The following is a 24,496-nucleotide window of genomic DNA, read 5'->3' as shown; positions in this document are numbered from 1 at the left end:
AACGAATGTTCGGCATACTGAAAATGCGCTTCAGGTGTTTGGATAGATCAGGAGGCACTTTACAGTACAGTCCTCAAAAGGTCGCAGCATTCTTTGTGGCGTGTTGTGTTTTACACAACATTTCCATAAATCAAGGTTGTGTTGTTGACATAGAGGACTTAAGGAGACGTGATGGTGAACTGCATGTGCCGATGCCACTTAACCCAAATGCCCCAGCAGCAGCACGGGAGAGGAGAGCTTATTTGACAGAAGAACTGCTGCATCGTCTATAGTGAGGTAAGCAAATTTATCTCGGTCTAATGTTATACTACATTGCAAAAATATAACCATACTTGTGATTCAGAGAGAACGAGTCCAAAACATTCAAAAGTATTTATTTGTGAAATTTCTTTGTATTTTGTCAAAAAGAAAAATCAATAGCAAACAGTAATTGATAAAAAAAAATACAAATGGAAAATGAGGTTAAAAATATTTAAACAGAAAAAGTTTATTTCTTTTTCCCTCCTCTGGTAGTTTTGCGACGCGCGCCACGGCGGGATCGGACACCAGAGGGTCCGGGAATGGCATTGCGCGATGTGCGCCTGGTGGAACGGGTGGATGGAGATGGAGTGGGGGAAGGAGGAAGAGGCACAACAGGAGGTGGTGGTGCGCTTGAAGGGCCACGCTCCATGGCTGCAGCAATCCTCTCCAGGCTTGAGGAGATGCGCCCGAGAGGCCGCAGCAACATCGCCATCCGGTCAAAGACGGCCATTCACACTTTGCCGCATCCCAGACAGCTCCCGCTCCAGCATTTCAAATCCGGTTTGCTGGAGCTGCAGGAAGGGGTGGTCCTCCGGTCTAGCAATGCTGCCACGGCGTGTAGTGGGTCTGGACCTTGATGGTTGCGCTGTTCCCTCCTCAGATGGCCTGTGCGCATGGCTCGCGAGGCCAGGGTCTTCCTGCGAAGCTGTTACATTGTTTTTCTTTATTGTGTGGCTGCGTTAAATGTTTTTCATGTAAATAACGATTAAAATATTTTCATAAGAAACCTTGTATGTGAATTTGTGTACCTTGGGGTTGGACTGCTTGCGTTTCTGATTGGGTGCCGATTTCAAAACCCCCAAATCCTTCAACGCTTTCAGCGGTGAGGGTGGACGCAGCGATGTCCTCTGCTGGCGTCAGGTCCTGAGTAGAGGCAGATCCACCTCCCGTTACATGGCGTGCCCGATTGATGCTGGCAAGCTTGGACTTTCCCCGTCTTCTGATGTCATTGTAGCGCTTGCGGCACTGGTGCGACGTCCTAGGGATGCCAGCTGATGAAACAATTGTGGCTATTTCCTCCCACGCCTGTTTAACCGATGCTATTTTGGGTGGGTTTCTCCCATCCCCATACAACACAACTTCTCTGTCTTTCACTGCTCTTACAAGAACATCAGTCTCCTCGGCTGTGAACCACTCCTGGCGTGCGCCTGGTAAATACGCCATAATAATAGCAATCCATAATGGAACTTGCGTACCTGCTTTTAAAGGGAATGTTGGATGACGCTCTGATTGGTTTATTTCACGTTACGCCCAAACCACACCTATGAATAATGAAGCTACTTCAGACCAACCCATTTTAGATTTGCGCCGGGCGCAAGAGCCATTTATCCCGCCGGGAAAATAGCAACAGCGCCGAGACCCGCCCACAAAGTTACTTGCGCTTCGCGCTTTGACACTTGCGTTTCAGATCGTTAAAACAGGGCCCATGGTCTTCATCCCTCCTGGGGTGGTGCCGCTCTTCTCTCTAGAAATATGGCACATAGTCTTAGAGTTTGTACTTGACTAACTGGGGCCCAGGTCAGGAAGCAGACAGACTGACTAAACCGACCGTCTGCTAGCCACCTCACGTCACAGAAGTCAGTTAATTCTCAGCACAAACCCACATAGCAAACGGACTTGGCCCAAATGTGGTCTCAAGCTGGCACTGCTGGCCTCCTGTCGGCAATGGCATGTACCCTTTCAGCCAGAGCTGGGCCATGTGTGGCAATGACGGCAGGGCGGTGATCTGGCAAACAATATGAGGGCCGATTCTTGGTGGGAGGAGTGTGGCCCAGATCAGTCAGGTGATATGTGGCCCAAATCAGGCTATGATCTGGCAGCATATTATGTGACCCATGATAAACAAGATGCATAATAATGGTTAAATGATCACATACATTTTTAATGAAGTGTAGTATTGTTAATATGTAGTCTTTGAAATGGCAAGTCAAAACAGAATGAAACATTATCATTTCAAAATTAAGCAAATTAGTCAAGTGCATTAAACTGCACTTAATTACAATTTTATTAAATTTTATATTATTATTCTTGGTACAAATAATCTTAGAATCCTTACATGAAAAGAGAGAGAGAGAGCGAGAGAGAGAGAGAGAGAGAGAGAGAGAGAGAGAGAGAGAGAGTGAGAGAGAGATCATTTAACCATCATGTAATAATTATTTGGTTTACCATGAGGCACATCATTATTATTAGTATGCTGTCATGCACAAGCATTAAATAAAATTATCATGAAAGTATTTTATTTTTTTATTTTAATCCTCTGTATCCATGTGATGCTTGGTGTGAGGAACAGAACAGATCCAAATTCAAACCGTATTCATCGGCGATTTGTATCTCCTTCCTCTGTAGCTATAGTAACAGTTGAAAAATGTGCCGTTAATAAGTTTTACAACAAGTTTTACGGCAGCGACATCAAACGCTCATTGGCTCTCGCCGGTTTCGTCATAGATTGCGACCTGCCGTGTTTCCGGTGATGCGTGTTTTGAATGAGAAATGCGCGCCTTAACAGAGTGGATCGGGATAGTATTTTGAGCGTTTAACAATTTAGATTATTCCCTGCTCCTCGCACTACTATTATATTCTGCCAGAGAGGACTACAACTGCAATGTATCGTCACTTGGACTACTGTGGTACTGCTCTTTGACACACCTGTAATAAATTATTATGATTAAGTTACATGTGTCTATCTGTTACGTTTCTCTTATAGAATGCATTCTTTATATACTCACTCTTTATTGGTTGATTTGTTCTTTATAAAAATAAATAGAAAAATCAATGCAAAATGTTTTTTTTTAAATTAATTAATTTTTTTAATTGCACAGTTACATGATGTGTGAGTTTTAAGTCTGATTTTCTATTCAGTTTAATGTACTTTATTGGCATAGTTTGTGTGTACATTAATAAACAGATGTGGGCTGGATCTGTGTTGCTGTCTGGTTTACCAAAGCATGTCACAAAATGAATAATTGTGATTATAGTAATATACAAGGCAATAATCTGAAATATTAAGATTCTGTATTCCCAGACAGCAATATAGTGTTGGTCCAAATCCGGCCCACATCTGGCCCGCATGAAATCCAACAAACTGCTTGCTGTCTGGGTTGGGTCTGGGCTATATAAGGCTCAGGTGTGGCTCAGATTTGGAGATTCTGGTTTACTTAAGGCTGAGAATTGGCACCAATAATAAACTGTTTTGGCCCAGTTCAGGGACAGTTCAGGGTGATTAACTGGCTGAGATTCGGCCCGGTTATGGCCCATGTGTGGCCCTTGTCTGTAATCCAGTTCTGGGCCACTTCAGGACCGTCATTCTTTGCGGCACTTGGGCCGAGGGAAAAGTGATTGTGTGGCCCGGATCTGGGCCAGAAGACATTTGCTATGTGGGAAGAGACTTGGTCACCTAGATATCACACTATAGAGACTGTGTCTGTTCCCCGAGCTAGAAAATACAAAAAACATACAAACCAATTTAAGAGCAACAATTTAATTGAGGTTCAACAAATAAAAAACAGATGCAATACGGATAAACAAATGATAAAGCTTGGCTTATTGAATATCAGGTCCCTTTCTACAAAAGCATTTTTTGTAAATAATATGATCACTGATCATAACCTAGATGCACTCTGTTTGACAGAAACCTGGCTAAAACCTGATGATAACATTATTTTAAATGAGTCTACACCCCAAGATTACTGTTATAAACATGAGCCATGTCCAAAAGGTAAAGGGAGGGTGTTGCTTCAATTTATAACAAAGTTTTCAGGATTTCTCAGAGGGCAGGCTTCAGGTATAACTCGTTTGAAGTATTGTTGCTTCATATAACATTATCCAGAGAAAAAAATGTTAATGATAAATCCCCTGTGATGTTTGTACTGGCTACTGCATACAGGCCACCAGGGCACCATACAGACTTTATTAAAGAGTTTGCTGATTTTACATCCGAGTTAGTGCTGGCTGCAGATAAAGTTTTAATTGTTGGTGATTTTAATATCCATGTAAATAATGAAAAAGATGCATTGCGATCAGCATTTATAGACATTCTGAACTCTATTGGGGTTAGACAACACGTCTCAGGACCTACTCATTATCGAAATCATACTCTAGATTTAATACTGTCACATGGAATTGATGTTGATGGTGTTGAAATTATGCAGCCAAGCGATGATATCTCAGATATTATTTAGATTTGTGCAAACTTCATATAGCTAAAACTGTAAATTCTACTTCTTGTTACAAGTATGGTAGAACCATCACTTCTACCACAAAAGACTGCTTTGTAAGTAATCTTCCTGATGTATCCCAATTCCTTAGCATATCCAAAACCTCAGAACAACTTGATATTGTAACAGAAACTATGGACTCTCTCTTTTCTAGCATTTTAAATACAGTTGCTCCTTTACGCTTAAGGAAGGTTAAGGAAAACAGTTTGACACCATGGTATAATGAGCATACTCGCACCCTAAAGAGAGCAGCCCGGAAAATGGAGCACAGCTGGAGGAAAACAAAACAAGAGGTATTTCGTTTTGCTTGGAGGGAAAGTAACCTATCCTATAGAAAAGCATTAAAAACTGCTAGATCTGATTACTTTTCGTCTCTTTTAGAAGAAAACAAACATAACCAAAGGTATTTATTCAATACAGTGGCTAAATTAACAAAAAATAAAGCATCAACAAGTGTTGACATTTCCCAACATCACAGCAGTAATGACTTTATGAACTACTTTACTTCTAAAATCGATACTATTAGAGATAAAATTGTAATCATGCAGCCGTCAGCTACAGTATCACATCAGACAGTGCACTATAGATCCCCTGAGGAACAGTTCCACTCATTCTCTACTATAGGAGAGGAAGAATTGTATAAACTTGTTAAATCATCTAAACCAACAACATGTATGTTAGACCCTGTTTCATCTAAGCTTCTAAAAGAGGTGCTTCCAGAAGTCATAGATCCTCTTCTGACTATTATCAATTCCTCATTGTTATTAGGATATGTCCCCAAAACCTTCAAACTGGCTGTTATTAAGCCTCTCATCAAAAAACCACAACTTGACCCCAAAGAACTAGCCAAATTATAGACCGATCTCGAATTTCCCTTTTCTGTCCAAGATACTAGAAAAGGTAGTATCCTCACAATTATATTGCTTCTTAGAGAAAAATGGTATCTGTGAGGATTTCCAGTCAGGATTTAGACCGTATCACAGTACTGAGACTGCTCTCCTTAGAGTTACAAATGACCTGCTCTTATCATCTGATCGTGGTTGTATCTCTCTATTAGTGCTATTGGATCTTAGTGCTGCGTTCAACACTATTGACCACACCATTCTTTTGCATAGACTAGAACACTTTGTTGGCATTAATGGAAGTGCATTAGAATGGATTAAATCATACTTATATGACCGCCATCAATTCGTAGCAGTGAATGAAGAGGTATCACATCGATCACAAGTGCAGTATGGAGTACCTCAAGGCTCAGTACTATGGCCGTTACTCTTCACGCTTTACATGTTACCCTTGGGAAATATCATCAGGAAACATGGTGTTAGCTTTCACTGTTATGCTGATGATACTCAGCTCTATATTTCTTTACGGCCCGGCGAAACATACCAATTTGAAAAACTAATGGAATACATAGTTGATATAAAAAAAACTGGATGATGAGTAATTTCTTACTGCTAAATTATGAAAAAGCAGAGGTGTTAATTTTAGGACCTAAAAGCTCTGCATGTACTGTAATAACCTAGAACGCTGTCTAAGACTTGATGGCTGCTCTGTCAATTCTTTGTCATCAGTTAGGAACCTAGGTGTGCTATTTGATAGCACTCTTTCCTTAGAAAGCCACGTTTCTAGCATTTTTAAAACTGCATTTTTCCATCTCAAAAATATATCTAAATTACGGCCTATGCTCTCAATGTCAAATGCAGAAATGTTAATCCATGCATTTATGACCTCAAGGTTAGATTATTGTAATGCTTAATTGGTGGTTGTTCTGCACGCTTAGTAAACAACTCCAGTTAGTCCAAAATGCAGCAGCAAGAGTTCTTACTAGAACCGGGAAGTATGAACATATTAGCCTGGTTCTGTCAACACTGCACTGGCTCCCTATCAAACATCGTATAGATTTTAAAATCTTGCTTATAACTTCTAAAGCCCTGAATGGTTTAGCACCTCAGTATTTGAACGAGCTCTTGTTATATTATAATCCTCCACGTCCGCTGCGTTCTCAAAACTCTAATACTCACTAATACGCTTCTAATATCCAAATCCGTTAAAGGATTTTTAGACTGCATTAATTAGGTAAACCGGAACCGGGAACACTTCCCATAACACCCGATGTACTTGCTACATCATTAGAAGAATGGCATCTACACTAATATTAGTCTGTTTCTCTCTTATTCCGAGATCACCGTAGCCACCAGATCCAGTCTGTATCCAAGTCAGAGGGTCACTGCAGTCACCCGGATCCAGTGCGTATCCAGCCCAGATGGTGGATCAGCACCTAAAAAGGACCTCTACAGCCCTGAAAGACAGCGGAGACCAGGACAACTAGAGCCCCAGAGACAGATCCCCTGTAAAGACTTTGTCTCAGACGACCACTGGGACAAGACCACAGGAAACAGATGATTCTTCTGCACAATCTGACTTTGCTGCAGCCTGGAATTGGTCTGGTCAGAGGAGAACTGGCCCCCCGACTGGTTTCTCCCAAGGTTTTTTCTCCATTCTGTAACCGATGGAGTTCTGGTTCCTTGCCACTGTTGCCGCTGGCTTGCTTAGTTGGGGACACTTCATTTACAGCGATATCGTTGACTTGATTGCAAACTATTGCACAGATACTATTTATACTGAACTGAGCTGCATGATGACATCACTGAATTCAATGATGAACTGCCTTTAACTGTCATCTTGCATTATTGACACACTGTTTTCCTAATTAATGTTGTTCAGTTGCTTTGACGCAATCTTTTTTGTTTAAAGCGCTGCATAAATAAAGGTGACTTGACTTGACTTGACAACAATGCTCATTCCTCTAAAACAGAGAAAACATCTTTCACAAACATCTACATATCTGTATAAAGTGTTTAGTGTATATAATGAGTAGGGTTAATATAGCACAATTCCCTCCCAGACCACACTAATTTTCAAACCCTGGCTATGGCCATGGTGCCTTTCATTCTCCCAGTATGTTTCTCCTTTTCACAGTCTGGTAAAAATGATGGGTGGTTCCAAAATACATGGTCACATGACAGTAAAAGTGTACAGTTGCCAAGATGCAGGGGGTGGGTAAACTTACCCTCTGTCTCAACTTACCACACTGAGGGAGAGCCCACTCTTATCAAAACATCTACAATAAAGTCAATTATTATAGAGCAGTGGTTTCCAACCCTGCTCCTGGAGAGCTACCGTCCTACAGATTTCAGCTCCAACCCCAATCAAACACACCTGAAGCAGCTAATCTAGGTGTTCAGGGGTACTTGATAATTACAGACAGGTGTGTTGGATCAGGGTTGGAACTGAAGTCTGCAGGACGTAGCTCTCCAGGAGTATGGTTGGAGATCCCTGTTATAGAGTGTGCTATCTTATCTTTAAATTGTATATTTGTAACAACTGGATAATTAGTATTAACAAGCACCCAACCTCCTTGTGCCCCCTTTTTGGTTTGGGCCACTGCCCCTCAAAATGTCTGTGCACGACCCTGTAATATAATATAATATAATATAATATAATATAATATAATTAATATAATATAATATAATATAATATAATATAATATAATATAATATAATATAATATTACTTTTTACACCCAGCTTAACAACCAGTTTGAAAGGACTTTGAATAGATGCTGCGTGGAATAGTCATATGTACTTTTTTTTCTATCCAGTTTCTCACTTTTCTCTACTTTAAATATATTTTGTGTTTTTGGGGAAATGGCGCCAGTATTTTATTAAAACCGAATGTAAAAGGAGAAATAAAGGCTGTATCTAAAACCATAATTTATGTAGCTATAGGTGTGGCTTAAACAGTCATATTGAAAGTGAAAGCAGCTCAGCTTTACACAAAGCCTGTCCTTCATGCTTCGTTCGGTTGCATTTTACTCTCCTTGTCCATTTGAAGAGAATTTACACCGTAAGTTTTCTCTACTGTCTTTGTCTAAATCCGATTGTGTTATATTTGAATATTCGTTGGCACAAACTCTTTATAAGCAATGGATTACCTTAAGTAGGCTAAAACCTGATATCAACAATGAGGTCACATGCCGCTTAGAATAACTAAAAGACAGATTTTGGCGCAGTAATATAAAGTGTATCTCTCTCGTATGCTCATTTGTCGTGAGCGATGGCTCTTAATATATTTGGTATAGTTTATATTGATGCGTTCATACACGGAACTGTTCACGTATTTATATCCTAAAACATGTTTGTGCGCATGCGTTAAAATAACTATTCATGAGAACAGTCAACTTTAACACTAAAATACATCAAGTTGGCTTAACTCTGGAGGTGAACAACCTCAACAAGTAAAACCACACACACACACACACAAATCGTTATAGTTAAGTCTATTTTTTTACTTTTCATTTCAGATAAATCATGTCTTCAGTGAAGGTTATGCTTGTAGTTTCTCTCTTCATCCCTGCTGTGAGACCCGGTTCAGGTACATGCTTTAATACACAGATAAATTGAGTTTGCTGTTGTTGAGTGTTAAAAGGAACTTTTGGGTTTAAGAAATAGGAACACAATATAATTTTCACAATAATGTTTGTACCCACGTTACTAGAGATTATGACTCTTGTGCTTACAGCAGTTTATGTTCCAGTCTCAATACAATTTAAGTGCATTATACTGTTAATTATTTTCTGTGGTTAATCAACAGCATGCCACAGATTATGTCAACAGAACTTTACTTGTAAAAAACCATGACCATTCCTTTAATTACAAATATGTAAACTGTATGAAATTTGTTCTGCTTCCTCTGAAGTACCACAATCCAAATTTAATATTTGTAATTTTGTGTTCAACAGGTTTGTTTGAATTGGAATGCCTACCTGCAGTTGGAATTCTTGCTCAGACCACAGTTATCAGATGTTTTTTCAAAGGCATCAAAGATATTCAGATACTTGGAGTTTATTTAACAAAAGCTGAAGAGAAAGAGCCATTTTTTCATCAAGACGGTTCAGAAAGATCAGGAGATCCACGGTTTAGTGTTGAAAATTTAGAAGTGGGTCCATCTCTGCAAATCTCTGACACAACGTTTTCTGATGAGGGCAAATATCGTTACCGTGTTGTAACGGACTGTGGTGTTAAAGAAATACAACTTAGCATCAGTGTCACAGGTGAGATTCAATTTCTTTAGTCATATAAAACTATAAAACTATAATTAACATAAAACTAACATATAAAACTAATACATATGTATGTATGTATATGACCAAAAATACATATAAGCACACTGCCTTCCAAGAGTCTTGGTAGTCATCATTGTTTTGTTCTTTCTCAATAAAGCAAAGTACAAGGATCCTGTCACAAGCATATGGCCTGAAAATGTAATCGATGGAGGATCTGCCAGCCTTTACTGCAATGCTACTGATGGATACCCAGAAGGCTTCATCCATTGGTTTGACCGTTATGAAACCAACTGGACCGTAAATTCAGAGATGACAAAAGTCCCCAAGAACATCAACGGTGTAAAATCTGTGGCTTTGTCTAGCAAACTGACTTTCAAGACTATCAACTTGGGCCTGGAACCATTTAGATGCATCGTCTTTAATAGCAAATATGTAAAAGATGGAGAAAACACCCTGGGGATCATATCTGCTATAAGTAATTAAGCTTAATTTTCTTATTTTCTCTATGAGTGCTTATTTTACATAGCAAGCAGGTTGTGCAACAAAGATGATCTGCTGAAAAGATTGCTATTATGTCTAGACGTATGTCAACTCAGAGTTAGCAGTAGCACCATTTAAGGAGTGTTAACATAATTATATTTCAGAGTGTGAAGATATGTTTTCTCAAAATGAAAGGGTTGAGAAAAAGTCAGACATTCAACAGCCATAATTACTGGTAAGCACACAGGGAAAATGTGTAACGAATGCCTCACAGATACAAACGGGATAAATAATGTTTTATGTTTTGATAAAAAGATAGTTAACACTAAACGTCAGCGAAACCCTAACAATTCACTTTATTTTTACAATAGTGCTCTCATTATAACGTTAGCCCATATGACAGTAGTTATTAATGTTCTGCATATCTGTTTTGAGCTGCACGCGCTGAAGATGACCACTAGAGTGACACATTTGATAGCAAGTTTTTAATCAGTTGGATTAAACTCATCATTTCATATAAAATACACTTTGTTATTTATACAACATAATGTTAATATTAGGACTTAGCCTATAGGCTATCTGCAAAAAGGGCCCGAATGCACATGAACGTATCTGCGCGGCTCTGAATGAACTCATTTTGTGGACGTGTTCTTCACGCAACAGAAACATAGCAGCTAAACTCTAAAAATTCACAGCGTTTTATTATAATGGTGTTCTCATTATAATGGAATGTGTATGACAGTCCCACTCATAGTTATTAATATTCTGCATTGTTGTGTGTCCTGCTTGTGCTGCGCGCTGAAAAGATAATCACCATAGTACTAGGCAAGGCAAGTTTATTTATATGGCACATTTCTTACATAATGGTTATTCAAAGTGCTTTACATAAAATAAAGTAAAATAAAAAAATCATACAAATAAAACAAGGAATTTAAAATGATTTTAAAATGGATTTAAAATTAATTTAAGACAGTTAAAACTAGAAAGTGATTTTACTAGCATAAACTTAGCATTTAGCAAGATCAACATTCATTGACTCTGAATTGTGAGCAGCAAAAAGAGGCAATCAATTGTGAATATAAGGGATTTAATAAATGAAACTACAGCTAACACAAGACTAAGCAAAACACACATATACAGAATGAAGGAAAGTAAGGAAATAAAGAGCGATAAGAACAAAGAATGTTAGTATTTAGCATCAATTAACCACAACCTAATGAGAATCATCAGAGAATCAAAAATCACCTTGACAAAAGGGCCCAAACTTAGGCCGCTTTTCCACTGCATGGTACGACGGTTTGTGTTTCCAATGCAGTTTAGTATTGCTTTAGATTGGGCTGCCTTATTCACACGTCATTATAGTTGCCCCGCCTCTAATGCCACGACTCCTAAAAAATACTTTTTCGTTCCGTGTCGCCACGCCAAGCTCTCGCTGGATCCACTCCTCTGCTATCAAGGAGAGGAACGTCTGTAATTTTTGGGTTGTTAAAGAAAGGTGTGCTTCTTCAACAGTTGCATTCTGTCTTTTGCTGGCTGTGCTGATTTAAATCTAGCAGTTCTTTTGTGTTTGTGTCGCAAGTTCAGTGTCACAGGTAGTGACAATTCTCTCCAGCCAATCTGTGATCTAAGCAGAGTTAACATGTGACATTTTGGTAATGGTACAGTTCACTTGGAACCTCAACCGAGGTGGTACTGAAAAAACTACCAGGTACCAGGTACTGTACCCAGTGGAAAACCCCCCAAAAGTGAACCCTACTGAGCCGTACCGTGCCGTACCATGCAGTGAAAAAGCGCCATTAGACATGCATCTAACTAGATAGAAATGGTTACTTGCACTGGCTTAGTTGCTGAACAAGTGTCCGGATGCGGTAGACAATCAAGGTTCTTGATGAGTTCTGTAGAAGTGAGCTAGAGGCTTTCATCAAGTTTGAAGATTTGGAGAGTCTGCAGCGAATCGACAAAGTTACTTGAAGATAAAACTGCCGGAAAGTCAGACTCCAGGTTGATGAGTCTTGGAGAGTATGTCTCAAAGGGTTTGAGCAATGATTGATTTGGGTTAGGGACTTTTAAAGGTCTACCAGTCACACCGATCTGGCAGATTGACCAATGTAGAGGAGTGAATTTTGAGCAGGAAAGGTTCCTTTGTATCACGCAACACCTTATTTGCTTCACTACAGTACTAGAGAGTTATAACTAAGCTACTGTAACCTAGGATACAAGTGCATACAACACAGGAATACACTATACACATTTTGGAACAGTTTGATTGTGAATAAATGGGTCATTGTCCTTTCCTATGTGTATTGTGGCTTTTGAGTAGGTCTGGGCCTTGGTTAGTGGCTCCTTGTGGGCATGGGGGAATCACCCCCCAAATCTCTTTGAAGCTCAAAGAGAAAGTTGACGACTGTCGCTGCTAGCATTGAAGAAGATAGCAGAGGTGATAACGCTCTTTGAACAAGAGGTGGCTGTTAGACATGTATCTGTAATTTAGTTATAACAAGGGAGGAGGGAGAGTTTACGATGCCTGAAACCTGATCGAACATCTCGATTGCATTCAAACACTACAGTATCTTTGGAGTCTATATTTTTCTTAGCAATGCAATTTATGGTAGTGCAATAAAGGACTGACACTGCAACACAATAGTCTACTATAGATATCTCAGATTACTAAATTCTAAAACTGCCAAATGCAATGAAGATAATCTTGTAGTATGTTATATATTTTTACAACACTGTCAGGAAGAATCTGTGCTGGTGTAAATTATATGTATTTTGTTTTTCCAGGTGATGTTAATAAGAAGAGTTCTTCTGGATCTAATACAACAAACATTGTCGCTGGTGTGATGGTCATTGGATCGCTTATTGCCGGCCTGCTGTTTGCTCTGTTGTGTTTCAGAAAAAGAAAGGATAAGGATACCTTTAACATTCATTCTAATGGTAACAAAGGAACTACTTATATTTATTCCTATTTTATATTATATACACATTTCAGTGATTATGTCTGCATGAGGGATTTCTGTGAAACACATGCTTTTTATTTACTTACTTATTTGGTTGCCAAAAGGGAAGTGCTGTCATGGTTAAATTTAGAAAGAACAAGCCTCAGCAGAGCTCGTATTGGGGAATTTTTGTGTTACTTAAAGACTTCAAATAGCAGAGATTCACTTCCTTATCATGATTTGCTAAATGTATTTAAACATAACATGACTGTCATGAGTTTGTTAAACTACAGTCAACTTCATTTTGTGAAGTGGTGCTTTCACTTCTCTATAATTCTTGACTTTGTAAGATGGTGTTTTCACTTCTGTAAAGTTACTTTTAATCTCATGTTAATCTTTAGTACCTATAAAGTAATATTGAATCCTTCATATCTCCCAAGAGTCTTTAATTTTATCAGATTTGTCTGCAAGTCTGCGAGCTGTGACATTGACATAAATAAAACAGGGACAAAAAATGTATGGACTTAAATTAACTATGGCTAACGAATTAATGAATGAAGCATGTTGATGAGTGTGCTCTTGCTCTCGCTCTGGTTGATGAGTGTACGCGCTCTTCTGGGAGAAATGCCTATACAAGGAATTCTGCCCTTCATGATATCATGCAGGGCCATACTTGAAAAAACTTTACGAAACTTATATAAACCCTAAAGGAGTGCCTTTGGCACAGAAATACTCTGTAATACAACTAACTTGTTTTTTGAGACTTTGGTCATGTTTAGCATGAGAATCCTGATATTTTGTTCATTTTTTGAGTGAGAATGCTTGTAATTGGATTTGTGATTAAGTTTGAGTATATTTTAATTTAATTGTTTGACTGTATTGATATCATATAACTTTGCACTGAATTTATGCACATATAGTAGATGACCATCTGCCCTTTCTATTATAAGTATGTTAAATTTGTGTGTGTTTTTTTTAAATTCTTTTTCTGAAAGACTTTTTTGTTTCTGTTTCAAATAGGCCTATTAGTTGCACATTTGAATAGTTTCTCCATGGGGATCATTTGTTTCACTTTTCAAGCCAGATGCTTAATCTGAGTTACAATCTGTGTAGATTTATCTGAAAGCATATTTTGTGGGAAAGTACAGAAACTCCAGCTCATTCTGATACACATGGGAAACAGATACAGCTGTCTCTCTCTCTCTTACTATCACGCTCACTCTTACTCTCTTATGGCTGCTTTCATGAGGGAATGCTGGAGTGGATTATTTGCATAGTGTATCTGGCACAGGTTTATTTTTTTTTTTTTACTAATTTTCCTTTCTGACACAACTCTCTTTTTTCTGGGCTTGGGCCTGGCACTTAACAGTTCTGTAGCTTGTGCAACCCCTACAGCTGTATAGACTGAGCTAATACATTTAAAAGTTCTTATCAATGAGTAATGAAATGTTGTTTTTGTTATGAAACAGGGATGGATGGTCCTCTGTAATGATCTGGAAAATGATGACAGCAGGTAGGCCCACAGATAAGATTTGTGTTTAGGCTTAGATCAAAACAATACTACACATGGTTTAATATTACTTAATAGTTAACAGTTTGTTTATTTGTTATAGCCCATAAGTGCATTTATACGACTTAATTTTTCACTTTCTGTTTGTCTTTTTTGTCCTTTTTTTGTCTTTTTTTTTTTTATCCTGAGCAGCTTCAGGAGATGAAATTGAAACTATAAACCCTGATTTTCATACTGAGGTCAGTGCAGCCGCCATTTGACTGAAACAAAAGTGAAGCCATAAGGAAAATGGCAGCTGTTTCAGGAACAATCAGTAAGCTTCTCTTTACATTTACAATCAAATGTGGGTTTAGAGATCATGTACACTTATAACTATCAAATGTATAACTACATCAGTGTAAACACAGAGTTTTATTAAAGAGGTTCTTGGAGGTTTGCTGAAAATTGTAGGAAAGAGTTTGCAAAAGTGTTTTGCAAAAGTGCCTAATGTTTTTTTTTTTTTTTTTGGACAGTCAAGGTAAATGTAAAATTGGTTAAATATGTTATTGATGTTATAACAGTAACCAGCTTATACAAACAATAACAAGCAATGTTATTACTGTTTCATTTTTGTTCTGCTTTCTTTAACCTGGTCAAAAATCATTATTCAAGCTTATTTTAAATGAACAAATTTAACAAAACGACAGCTGTAATTTTCAGCAATAGGAATAATACCCAAATCTAAATCTACTTTTGTAAAACTGTTTTGTATCCATCTAGGAAGTTTCTCTTCACTACTGCCACTTTTGGCTTTACTCACTGAGGTTTTTTTTTTGGTAATATTTTTTGTAAAGCATCTTAGTAACAATATTCATGCTTATTCAGTAAGCGTTATACAAATATATTTGAATTAAAAATTTAGTTTCTCAGCTTTATACGTCAAACATACATAATGTTAATGCAAATAATAATAATAATTCACATAAAATTTTATGTAATTGTGTCTGTACTGCTGCCATTGTATCACTGGTCACTTACGCTTCACATCAATGATAATTCAACTTTCATTTTCAGATTCTGTTCATTTAAAAGTGAAGTGCATGATGCATGATTTGTAATGCGGAGATTTGTCAGCAAGTACAGAAACTGTGAATAAAGCTGTGTACCAATAAGAGGAGTAGTTTCTGTAAATACAAGGAATGCTGTGGTTTTGAAGTAGGAGGGGTCAGAATTAAGGATGTGTGTGTTTTCTCTCTTGATTTGGAATAAAAACTATGAAAGATATGCCTGTTTGTAAAATGTAGCTTGCAGAGAAACCTTGAATCTTTAAGAACTTTTGTATTTCTTGTTTTATTTTTAACTGTACTCTAATAAAAGTAATAAAAATTGCATTTTGTCTTCTTGCTATCTTGGTAAAAACATGAGGCAGTGGGGTATCTTCCATGGAACAATTTATAACATTCTAGTTTTACAGTATAACTAACTGACCTAGTTTCTTTTTCCAGTCCATTTTTAATGGTTATTTGGTAACACTATAAAATAAGGTCTCATTTGTTAACCTAAACAATTTATTTAACTATATTTCATTATTTAACTATATTTCATGCATTAACTAACATTAACTAGCAATGAGCAATCCTTATCATTTATTATGCATTTACTAATGTAAATTTACTTATTATCTTCTTTTGTGTTAAAAAGAGGAAAAAAACTTATACTGTGTTTGGAACGTCATGAGGGTGAAATGATGAAAATTTTCATTTTTGAGGTGAACTATTAAGTCTAAGATTCATTGAATAGGCTAGAATAGGGTTCTGTTTTGCCGTCGCCCAGTGATCTGGAAATTTCCATTCATTTCCTGCAGAGACAAGAGGCTGAGTTCCACTCCATTTTTAGACATGCACTCCCTGCATGAGTACTTCCCATAGATGAATCTATTTTGAAATGCGTTCCACTTCGTGTAGTGGACGAGGGAAGTTTAAATGGACAGACCCTCGACCCCTCGATTTTGTCAGAGGGAGCGAGTCCGCTTCATATGCACTAGTGTTAATTTTGTCAACTATTTTCATTTTAGTCTTAGTCCCGGGCTAAAATGTCCTTGTTAGTTTTTATCATATTTAGTCAACCTTATCCTATTTAGTTTTAGCCAAGTTTTAGTCGACTAAAAGTCTCAACATTTTAGTCTAGTTTTAGTCCAAGAAAATCGAAAGTATTTTAGTCTAGTTTCAGTCAATGAAAACTTGACATTTTAGCAATAAGATTATTATTAATTAACCATACAGCAGTATTAAATTTGGCAGCCATTTTTAAGCAAGAGAAAGCAGTGGAAAAAATGGGTACATGAAAGTTTTTCAATATCTTTTTTTAAATGTCACATTGTCAATGAAACAACCTAATTTCTGTAGTTTATTTTTGTGATGTAAAAATTAAATGAATAAGTTGTATACATTATTCATTTTTTGTAGTGTAATTTATTTGTAAATGAGCCTGAGTACTTTCTATACATTTTGTAATGTGTAAATAAAAGAGAAGTAATTATGTACATTGTTATTTTTTTTAATGCAGCTTATAATTTTTCACAAAACTTTCTTCTATATGTTTTTGCCCTGTAAAAATTTTTTTTACACATTAAAACAAATTGTTCTATACATTACTGAAAGTACTTTTTTACAACTATTTACAACATAGCTTAGGCTTAACATCAGAAAAACAACATCAGTTTTGAGCCCAGCCCTGCCTCCATGTGTTCTGGGGTCTTCAGGAGGTGAATCTTTTGATGAATGGCCAGCACCTCCTCAGAGGCTCGGAGGACAGTGGAATGAGGCACATGTCAAACACTCTGGCGACCACTATGTATGATGTACCACTGGCAGACAGAAAAGAAACACCAGGGTCTGGATTGTGGCACCCCATCCGTGTTGCCATTCACTTCTCAGAAGATCCAGCAGCACTGTCAGGGCCTCCCTGCTCAGCCAAAAACCATTAAAAACCTGTCCAGTGCTGGAACATTCAGCTTTATCCTGCTTCAGTACAGGGGTCTGGTCCTGATTTAGGGAAAGAAGAAGGAAAAGAAAAAATGTTTATAGCTATGACAACTTAATTAGTAGAAGAAATATTAATACTTCAGTAAACTACTTTTAGTAACTACTAATACCACACTGGGGAAAAACTACTAGTCATTTATAACCTTAGCTAAAGGGATAGTTCACCCAAAAATGAAAATTTCAAACCTGGAACAACTTGAGAGTGAGTAAATGATTACAGAATTTTCATTTTTGGCTGAACTATCCTTTAAGTAAAAGTATTATCTTGTATACTCTAATATACTTAATATATTGAGAGTAAAAGTAAAGGTATACAGTATTGTTCTGAAAAAAGACATACTGCTGCACTGATGTGTATGTTGCATTTTACTTCTAAATATGTTCAAGGTTATTACATTTAAAGTTGCCTACTTAATATACTGTTGGGTAGTTTAATCTACAACAATGCATCATGTTGTAAAAGACCATATTTTTGTAGTGTTGCTGTCCTGTGAGAAAAAAAAGTGAAAACTTAGTACTTCATATTTGTATGAGTATACTTAACGAATGTACTTCCTTACAGTCCATCTCGGATTTTTTTGAAAATGATAGTATCAACATTTTGTCCGAATATTAACAAATTGTTGCTAACTATAGGCTATCAAAGGCTGCATCTGAAGGACTCAGACCGGTCAAACAGAGCACTGTTCAGCTGTGACATTGAGCTGTAGCTACTGTACAATGCTCTATTTTTATTTATTTATTTATTCACAGTTTTATTTTTTTTGCTTAACTGTCTTAAAAATCCAGGTTGCAAACCTGTCTACATATAATCACCATGTTCAAGACAATAAACTATATAAAATCACACCTTTGTAAGATATCAGTCAGCATTTGAACTGCTATGTGTGTGTGTGTGTGTATTTTTCATATGTATCATTAAATTTTTCAAGTAAGCTCCAAGCCAATACCTGCATTTAAAGTTGTAATCTGACAAAGGATGCAGCAAACCAGTGTAACTTGGGTAAGCCTGAGGAACATCACCATCTCCTCCATTATGACGTTAAACGTAAAACCAGAAATTAACAATAACAATGTGACAGAGCGCTAACCGGGAACCTCTGGTGTCATAATTAGGAAATCCTGCGAAGGTAGAGCGTCTTTCATGCACTTCGGAGGGCCCTTTGTGCACTTTGGAGGCCTGGCCTTCGAAGTACCCCCTTGGTCTTCGAAGTGTGCACACTCAACTTTGGGACACAGCTTCAGTGTCAGACAGGCCCTGGTAAGTTTTATGGTTTTAGAAAATTTTAAATCCTAATGTTAATATTTCCTGTGTCACATTCATGATATGTCCAACACCATCTTCCAATTTCTGAGGAAACTATTTGAAATATTTAGATCATTATATTCTTCTGAAGCAGGTTCCTTTAGCATCAGTGAAGGCGCTACACCAAGGCTAGGGGGGGCTATAGCCCCGTCAGAATTTTTTATAGCCCCCGTTTAGCCCCATTTCTTTATGAAGTAACTTTGACGTCATCAATATCATTTATTTTCTTAGCACCCCCACATATTGGTCTAGCCCACCCACCCCCCAGCACCGGTAGAGAAAAAAATATGGCGCCATGCCTGATTAGCATCTAGCATTAACAGAAAAATCTAAACAAAATGGCTACTACATGAACTCCATTTGTTTTGTGAAAGAAATTTGTCAACACCGTCAGATGTCACCACCATGGGCGATTCCAGGATTTTAATTTTAGGTGGGCTTTATTATACCCAATGAGGGTATAATAAATATACTAAACAAAGTTATAAACGCAACACTTTTGTTTTTGCCCCCATTTTTCATGAGCTGAACTCAAAGATCTAAGACTTTTTCTGTGTACACAAAAGGCCTATTTCTCTCAAATATTGTTCACAGATCTATCTAAATCTGTGTTAGTGAGCACTTCTCCTTTGCTGAGATAATCAATCCACCTCACAGGTGTGGCATATCAAGATGCTGATTAGACAGCATGATTATTGCCTTAGGCTGGCCACAATAAAAGGCCACTCTAAAATGTGCAGTTTTTATAGCAGTATTGGGGGGTCCAGGGGGTCCAAAAAAAGGGGTCCAGTCAGTATCTGGTGTGAACACCATTTCACACAGTGCAACACATCTCCTTCACATAGAGTTGATCAGGTTGTTGATTGTGGCCTGTGGAATATTGGTCCACTCCTCTTCAATGTCTGTGCGAAGTTGCTGGATATTGGCAGGAACTGGAACACGCTGTCGTATACATGGACCCAGAGCATCCCAAACATGCTCAATGGGTGACATGTCCGGTGAGGATGTTTTCAGCTTCCAGGAATTGTGTACAGATCCTTGCAACATGGGGCCATGCATTATCATGCTGCAACATGAGGTGATGGTCATGGATGAATGGCACAACAATGTGCCTCAGGATCTCGTCACGGTATCTCTGTGCATTCAAAATGCCATCAATAAAATGCACTTGTGTTCGTTGTCCATAACATACGCCTGCCCATACCATAACCCCACCACCACCATGGGCCACTCGATCCACAACATTGACAATAGGAAACTGCTCACCCACACAACGCCATACACGCTGTGTATATACACATAGCAGCCGATCAAAGTCTCCCGCAGTTTTCATATGGAATGTAAAGGGGACTGAAGTTATCACAAATTTGTGTACAGTTTAATAGGGCTTAAATTTAAGGGGGGCTGAGCAGTCATTTTAGGGGGGCTATAGCCCCCCTAAAAATGGCCTAATGATGCCCATGGTCACCACCATAAGATTTTGTGTTACAATTATATATCAAAATACTTACATGTGACTCTTGAATAAAAGCTTTATAAATAATAACATACTTACTGTTTGTTGTGTTTGTTTTAATTCAGTTATTGATTGATTCAATTTATACTACGGGGCCGCTGAATGCTTGAATCTGATTGGCCGACGAACGTTCTGAGGTGTGCAATTATTTTCAGGGAAACGCATGGCAAACGTAGTTTTCAAGGCAGCTCTCTTGACCGAAAGTACCCAGCAAACATTTGGATGTAATGACCGTTGAAAAGACGTCCCTCCGTCACGTCCCGTCATGGTTGAAAATATATCCAAAATGAAAATTGAACCGACGTCTTTGACTTTTTTCTGGCCGTGAAATTACACGTCGTTTTCTGCACGTCCCTGGACATCTAAATGTGTCATCTTCTGGATGTTTATTTTGTGTTAATTGAATGTATTAATTTAAGCCTGCATATAAAATAATTACACACCCATTCTGTAACGTCGTTAAAGGCAATTAGAGTCCTGCAACGGGTCGGGTACCCACATAAAAGTGGCTAAAACATATTGTGACATTCCTAAAATTCACGGGCGGGAAATGCGGGTGGATAATTAACTCCTGGGCGGGTAGTAGCGTGGACGAAAAATATGTGCAATATTTGTGTCTATTTATTTATTTTTTTTTTAACCTAAATACCATTACACATACGCAACAACGATATTGTCATTTTGACCCATAACGTCACCACCACTGCGACAGTGCGACTTTTGTTGATGCTTTCTCGTAGCCTAGGAAGGCTATTGTTTGTGAGCGGACAGGCTCAGGTTGTATTTTTCTTGGTAGGAATTTTGCGCTAAAACTTTCTGTAATCATGTAGTATGGCAAGCACAACTGGTTAATATGGTTTAAATAGCAAATAGGTTATACCGGACTGGAGTTATGGGGAAAGGCAAGAGCTTCTTATCACTTACTGTGTACACTCAATTTAGACAGCTCTGTGCTAATCCATTTGATGAACAGTTACTTAGTCTGTTATTGTAACTAATGCCAGCATGGTCTGTGGTCTTGTTGATCTGCAACTCATACCAAGTTGGTAATTAAATGAAGTCCAGGAGCACAGTAATTTCGCTAGGTAGCCAGTTTGGCTGTAGAACAGAGAATTTATGTAAAGGATCTCATTTCACTGGTCCACAAACATGACAGCTCTTCCGCAGGAGTGAGATTCACGTGTTCCACCTCACTGATTTATTGAAGTCAGAGCTGTGGCAGTACTTCAACAAATATTTTATGTTTTATGCGAGTAACAGATCCTAGATTATTGATAAGTGTTGCTTCATAAATTGAGTTTGTGATCTAAACAACAAAAAAAAATACTGGATAATGGTTAACACGTGTAAATGTTTTTAGAGTTTCTCGTGAAAGTTGTTTATGGCAAATTTTTCATATCCACAACCCCAGCACTTCCTGCATGTCTGAGTCTGTATCATTTTGGCTTCACTTCTTCGCTAAACATGTGAGGAAAGAGAATATGAATATTTTTAACACACAATAAAAATCAACAATAACATGCTTGCTTACTTAAAAATGTCTTTATGGTCCTACAACTAAATTTAAAACAATGGAACTTAGATTTTATGTCCGCTTACAAACGTAAGCATAAGAAAAAGGTAATCAACATGTATTACATCATATTTTACTCTAGAAAAATCTTATTTAAGTAAAAAAGATAGTTCTGCATTAATTGTATTAGATTAGCAAAAACATTTTGTCCCCTCCCCATCAATACCAATCGCGGGTTTCCCTTGAGAAAGACCCTCTAACTAGGTGTAACTCAGGAAAGTTAACAGGACACTTGATTACACAGGTGGTCTTTTAGAGAATGTCCCCCTGAATAGTATAAAAGGGTAAACAATAAAAATTATATAAATTAATAATACAGAGAACAAGAATTTTTTTTGAATGTCATATACTAAAATTACCTTGGTATATATTGTCAAGGAATTTGACATATTTACTTATATTTAATCATCAGGCAGACGCTTATGGTCAAAAGCAAAGTTACAAATGAGGGACAATGGAAGAAATCAAAATCACAACAAAAGAGCAAATGATATGCAAGTGCATATTACAAGTCTCAGTTAGGCTCAATGCTGTACATGTAGAGAATTTTTAAACTATATAATAAATAAAAAGAAAAACAGAGCGTTGCCATATCCAGTAGGATGCCTTTTGTTTTGTTAATTGTAGAACAAATAAAAAGAAAACAAAAGAATAATGAAGATGCACATCAAACTATACTGCTATTACTTTTTTTTTAAAGAAAAGCAGTAAAATGAATAGAGTACAAGTCTAAAAGGGACACATTTTTTTGAAAGAATAGAATTAGAATATACAGTAGATTTTTCTAGATTAATTCAATTGAAAACAGCACTCAAATCCCAATCTAGTGACACCATGAAAACTCACAATTAGCCGTTTAAGCAGCTGGTCTGTAAGAGTCCCGACAGAATGTTCTCCTGTGTGGCAGCAGCGTATTTTGCCCAGGGTCCCAAGACATGCCAGGTTAGCTGTAACTAAAAATTTAAAAGAAGAAAGTAATAAATATAAACAAACTCCACCATTATTCTGTAGTATTTCCATCAGTAAGTTTCTTTTCCATTCTGATATATGTTTGACAATAAGGAGTTGATTGATGTACCTTAAACTTTTATATGTACTATGGGTAAATATGAAGAAATATCTAAGAATCCTACCTGCAAAGCTCCTGAGAAACTCTGCTCAAGTGCACCGAGGGGCAAAAAACCTGGTTTAAACACGTGTTGATGCTCACACCAAATGTTGATTTCCATTTAGTTAATTGAAGAAGCATTGATAAAGAAAAATCTATTTATGACATTATTTTTGGATATCATTCTCAGGCTTGTGCATTTTTGCCAAAAGTGCCTAATACTTACTTTAACAATAGTACCAGCTGGCAGGTAGGTTTTCTTGAATCATCTTGGAGACGCGTCCCCCCAGTTCTTCTGGATTGAGTTTGTCCTAGTTTCTTCAGCTTTGCCATTCCAGACATACTCTGATGATGATCAGATCAGATCTAACCAGCCGCCTGACATGATTCCGTGAAAGAAATTCACTCAGGATTAAACAAATTCCTCAGAAAAATTTCCATGTAAGGCCTGATAATATTACAATTAATAGTAATATGCAGCTGCGGTAATTGTATGCGTAAGTTAAAAACATACACTTTCTGCCAATCCACTCATCTAATAAGTGTAAATGCTTGATGAATCCAAGTCCTTATCCATAGCCACAGTTTTTTGATCTATTGACTGTCAATCATATTTTTACACTGAAATTATGTTTGCTGCTATGAAATATCATTTGTGAAGTGAAGGGGGACAGAAATGTAAAATGTACATTATTATTTTTGTTCTTAACAGGTTTTTATTTATTTTTCTCTTAATTTGGTTAAGAAATCAAATGTAAATAGTTGATAACAAATCCAATAATTTGTATTTGTAATATTTTTTTCCCATATTTTCCCTAATTTCAATTTTATGATTTGTTCATATACTACACCCAATTTTTATTACATAAAATAAGGTAGAAAAAAGATATTTTATAGTTTCTTTCTATACTATTTATAGGCTACTGTAATAAATACTATGTCAGTTAGCACTGCATTATTCAGATACTTTGTTTATTACCTGTAGATGACTTGAAAAAACAAAACAAATAAACCATATATTATCGCCTTTAATTTTTTTTTTTTTTTTATTCAGCACAGTAGGATGTCTTTTGACCAAATTAGGGGATTTCCTGGCTGGCATGTCATTACAGGTACTTCTATGAGGTCAGTTTTGACTTTTGTGGCTTCGGGAGTATGAATGAAACATATACTTACACATCTTTTTTCACTTTGAGTCAAAACTAGATTTATTCATGCTATCCTACTACTTTTAGCATACTAACGTTACTACCTGAGCCAACCTCTACATTCTCTCTAGCTGATAATATGCATTTTTTTTGGTTCTCTGGGTATTTTAACAAGCAGAAATCAGCCACATTAATAAAATACTACAAAATGTACTTACCCAACAGTAGATTTTAAATAATTCATCGACATTCACA

The 24,496-nt window shown here is 37.3% G+C and overlaps 2 protein-coding genes across 2 annotated transcripts; one reads left to right on the top strand and one right to left on the bottom strand.

Annotated features, from left to right (window-relative positions):
* Positions 1-467: 467 nt before the first annotated feature.
* Positions 468-1,797, bottom strand: LOC122144285 (myb/SANT-like DNA-binding domain-containing protein 4). The gene is made up of 2 exons (XM_042755060.1): positions 1,050-1,797; positions 468-946 (listed from the first exon to the last, which is right to left on the bottom strand). Exons 1-2 carry the CDS (start codon positions 1,462-1,464, stop codon positions 738-740), a joined length of 624 nt encoding a protein of 207 aa, XP_042610994.1. The 5' UTR covers positions 1,465-1,797; the 3' UTR covers positions 468-737.
* A 6,489-nt stretch (positions 1,798-8,286) lies between these two features.
* Positions 8,287-15,935, top strand: LOC109085434. The gene is made up of 7 exons (XM_042755053.1): positions 8,287-8,419; positions 8,877-8,947; positions 9,315-9,626; positions 9,796-10,113; positions 12,903-13,055; positions 14,527-14,570; positions 14,760-15,935. The coding sequence occupies exons 2-6, from the start codon at positions 8,884-8,886 to the stop codon at positions 14,544-14,546; spliced, it is 867 nt and encodes a 288-aa protein (XP_042610987.1). The 5' UTR covers positions 8,287-8,419; positions 8,877-8,883; the 3' UTR covers positions 14,547-14,570; positions 14,760-15,935.
* Positions 15,936-24,496: the final 8,561 nt, after the last annotated feature.

Source organism: Cyprinus carpio, unplaced genomic scaffold (assembly GCF_018340385.1).
Source record: "Cyprinus carpio isolate SPL01 unplaced genomic scaffold, ASM1834038v1 S000006629, whole genome shotgun sequence".
Lineage (NCBI taxonomy): Eukaryota > Metazoa > Chordata > Actinopteri > Cypriniformes > Cyprinidae > Cyprinus > Cyprinus carpio.
The sequence above is the reverse complement of the archived record's forward strand: the minus strand, read 5'-3'. Positions and strand labels throughout refer to the sequence as shown.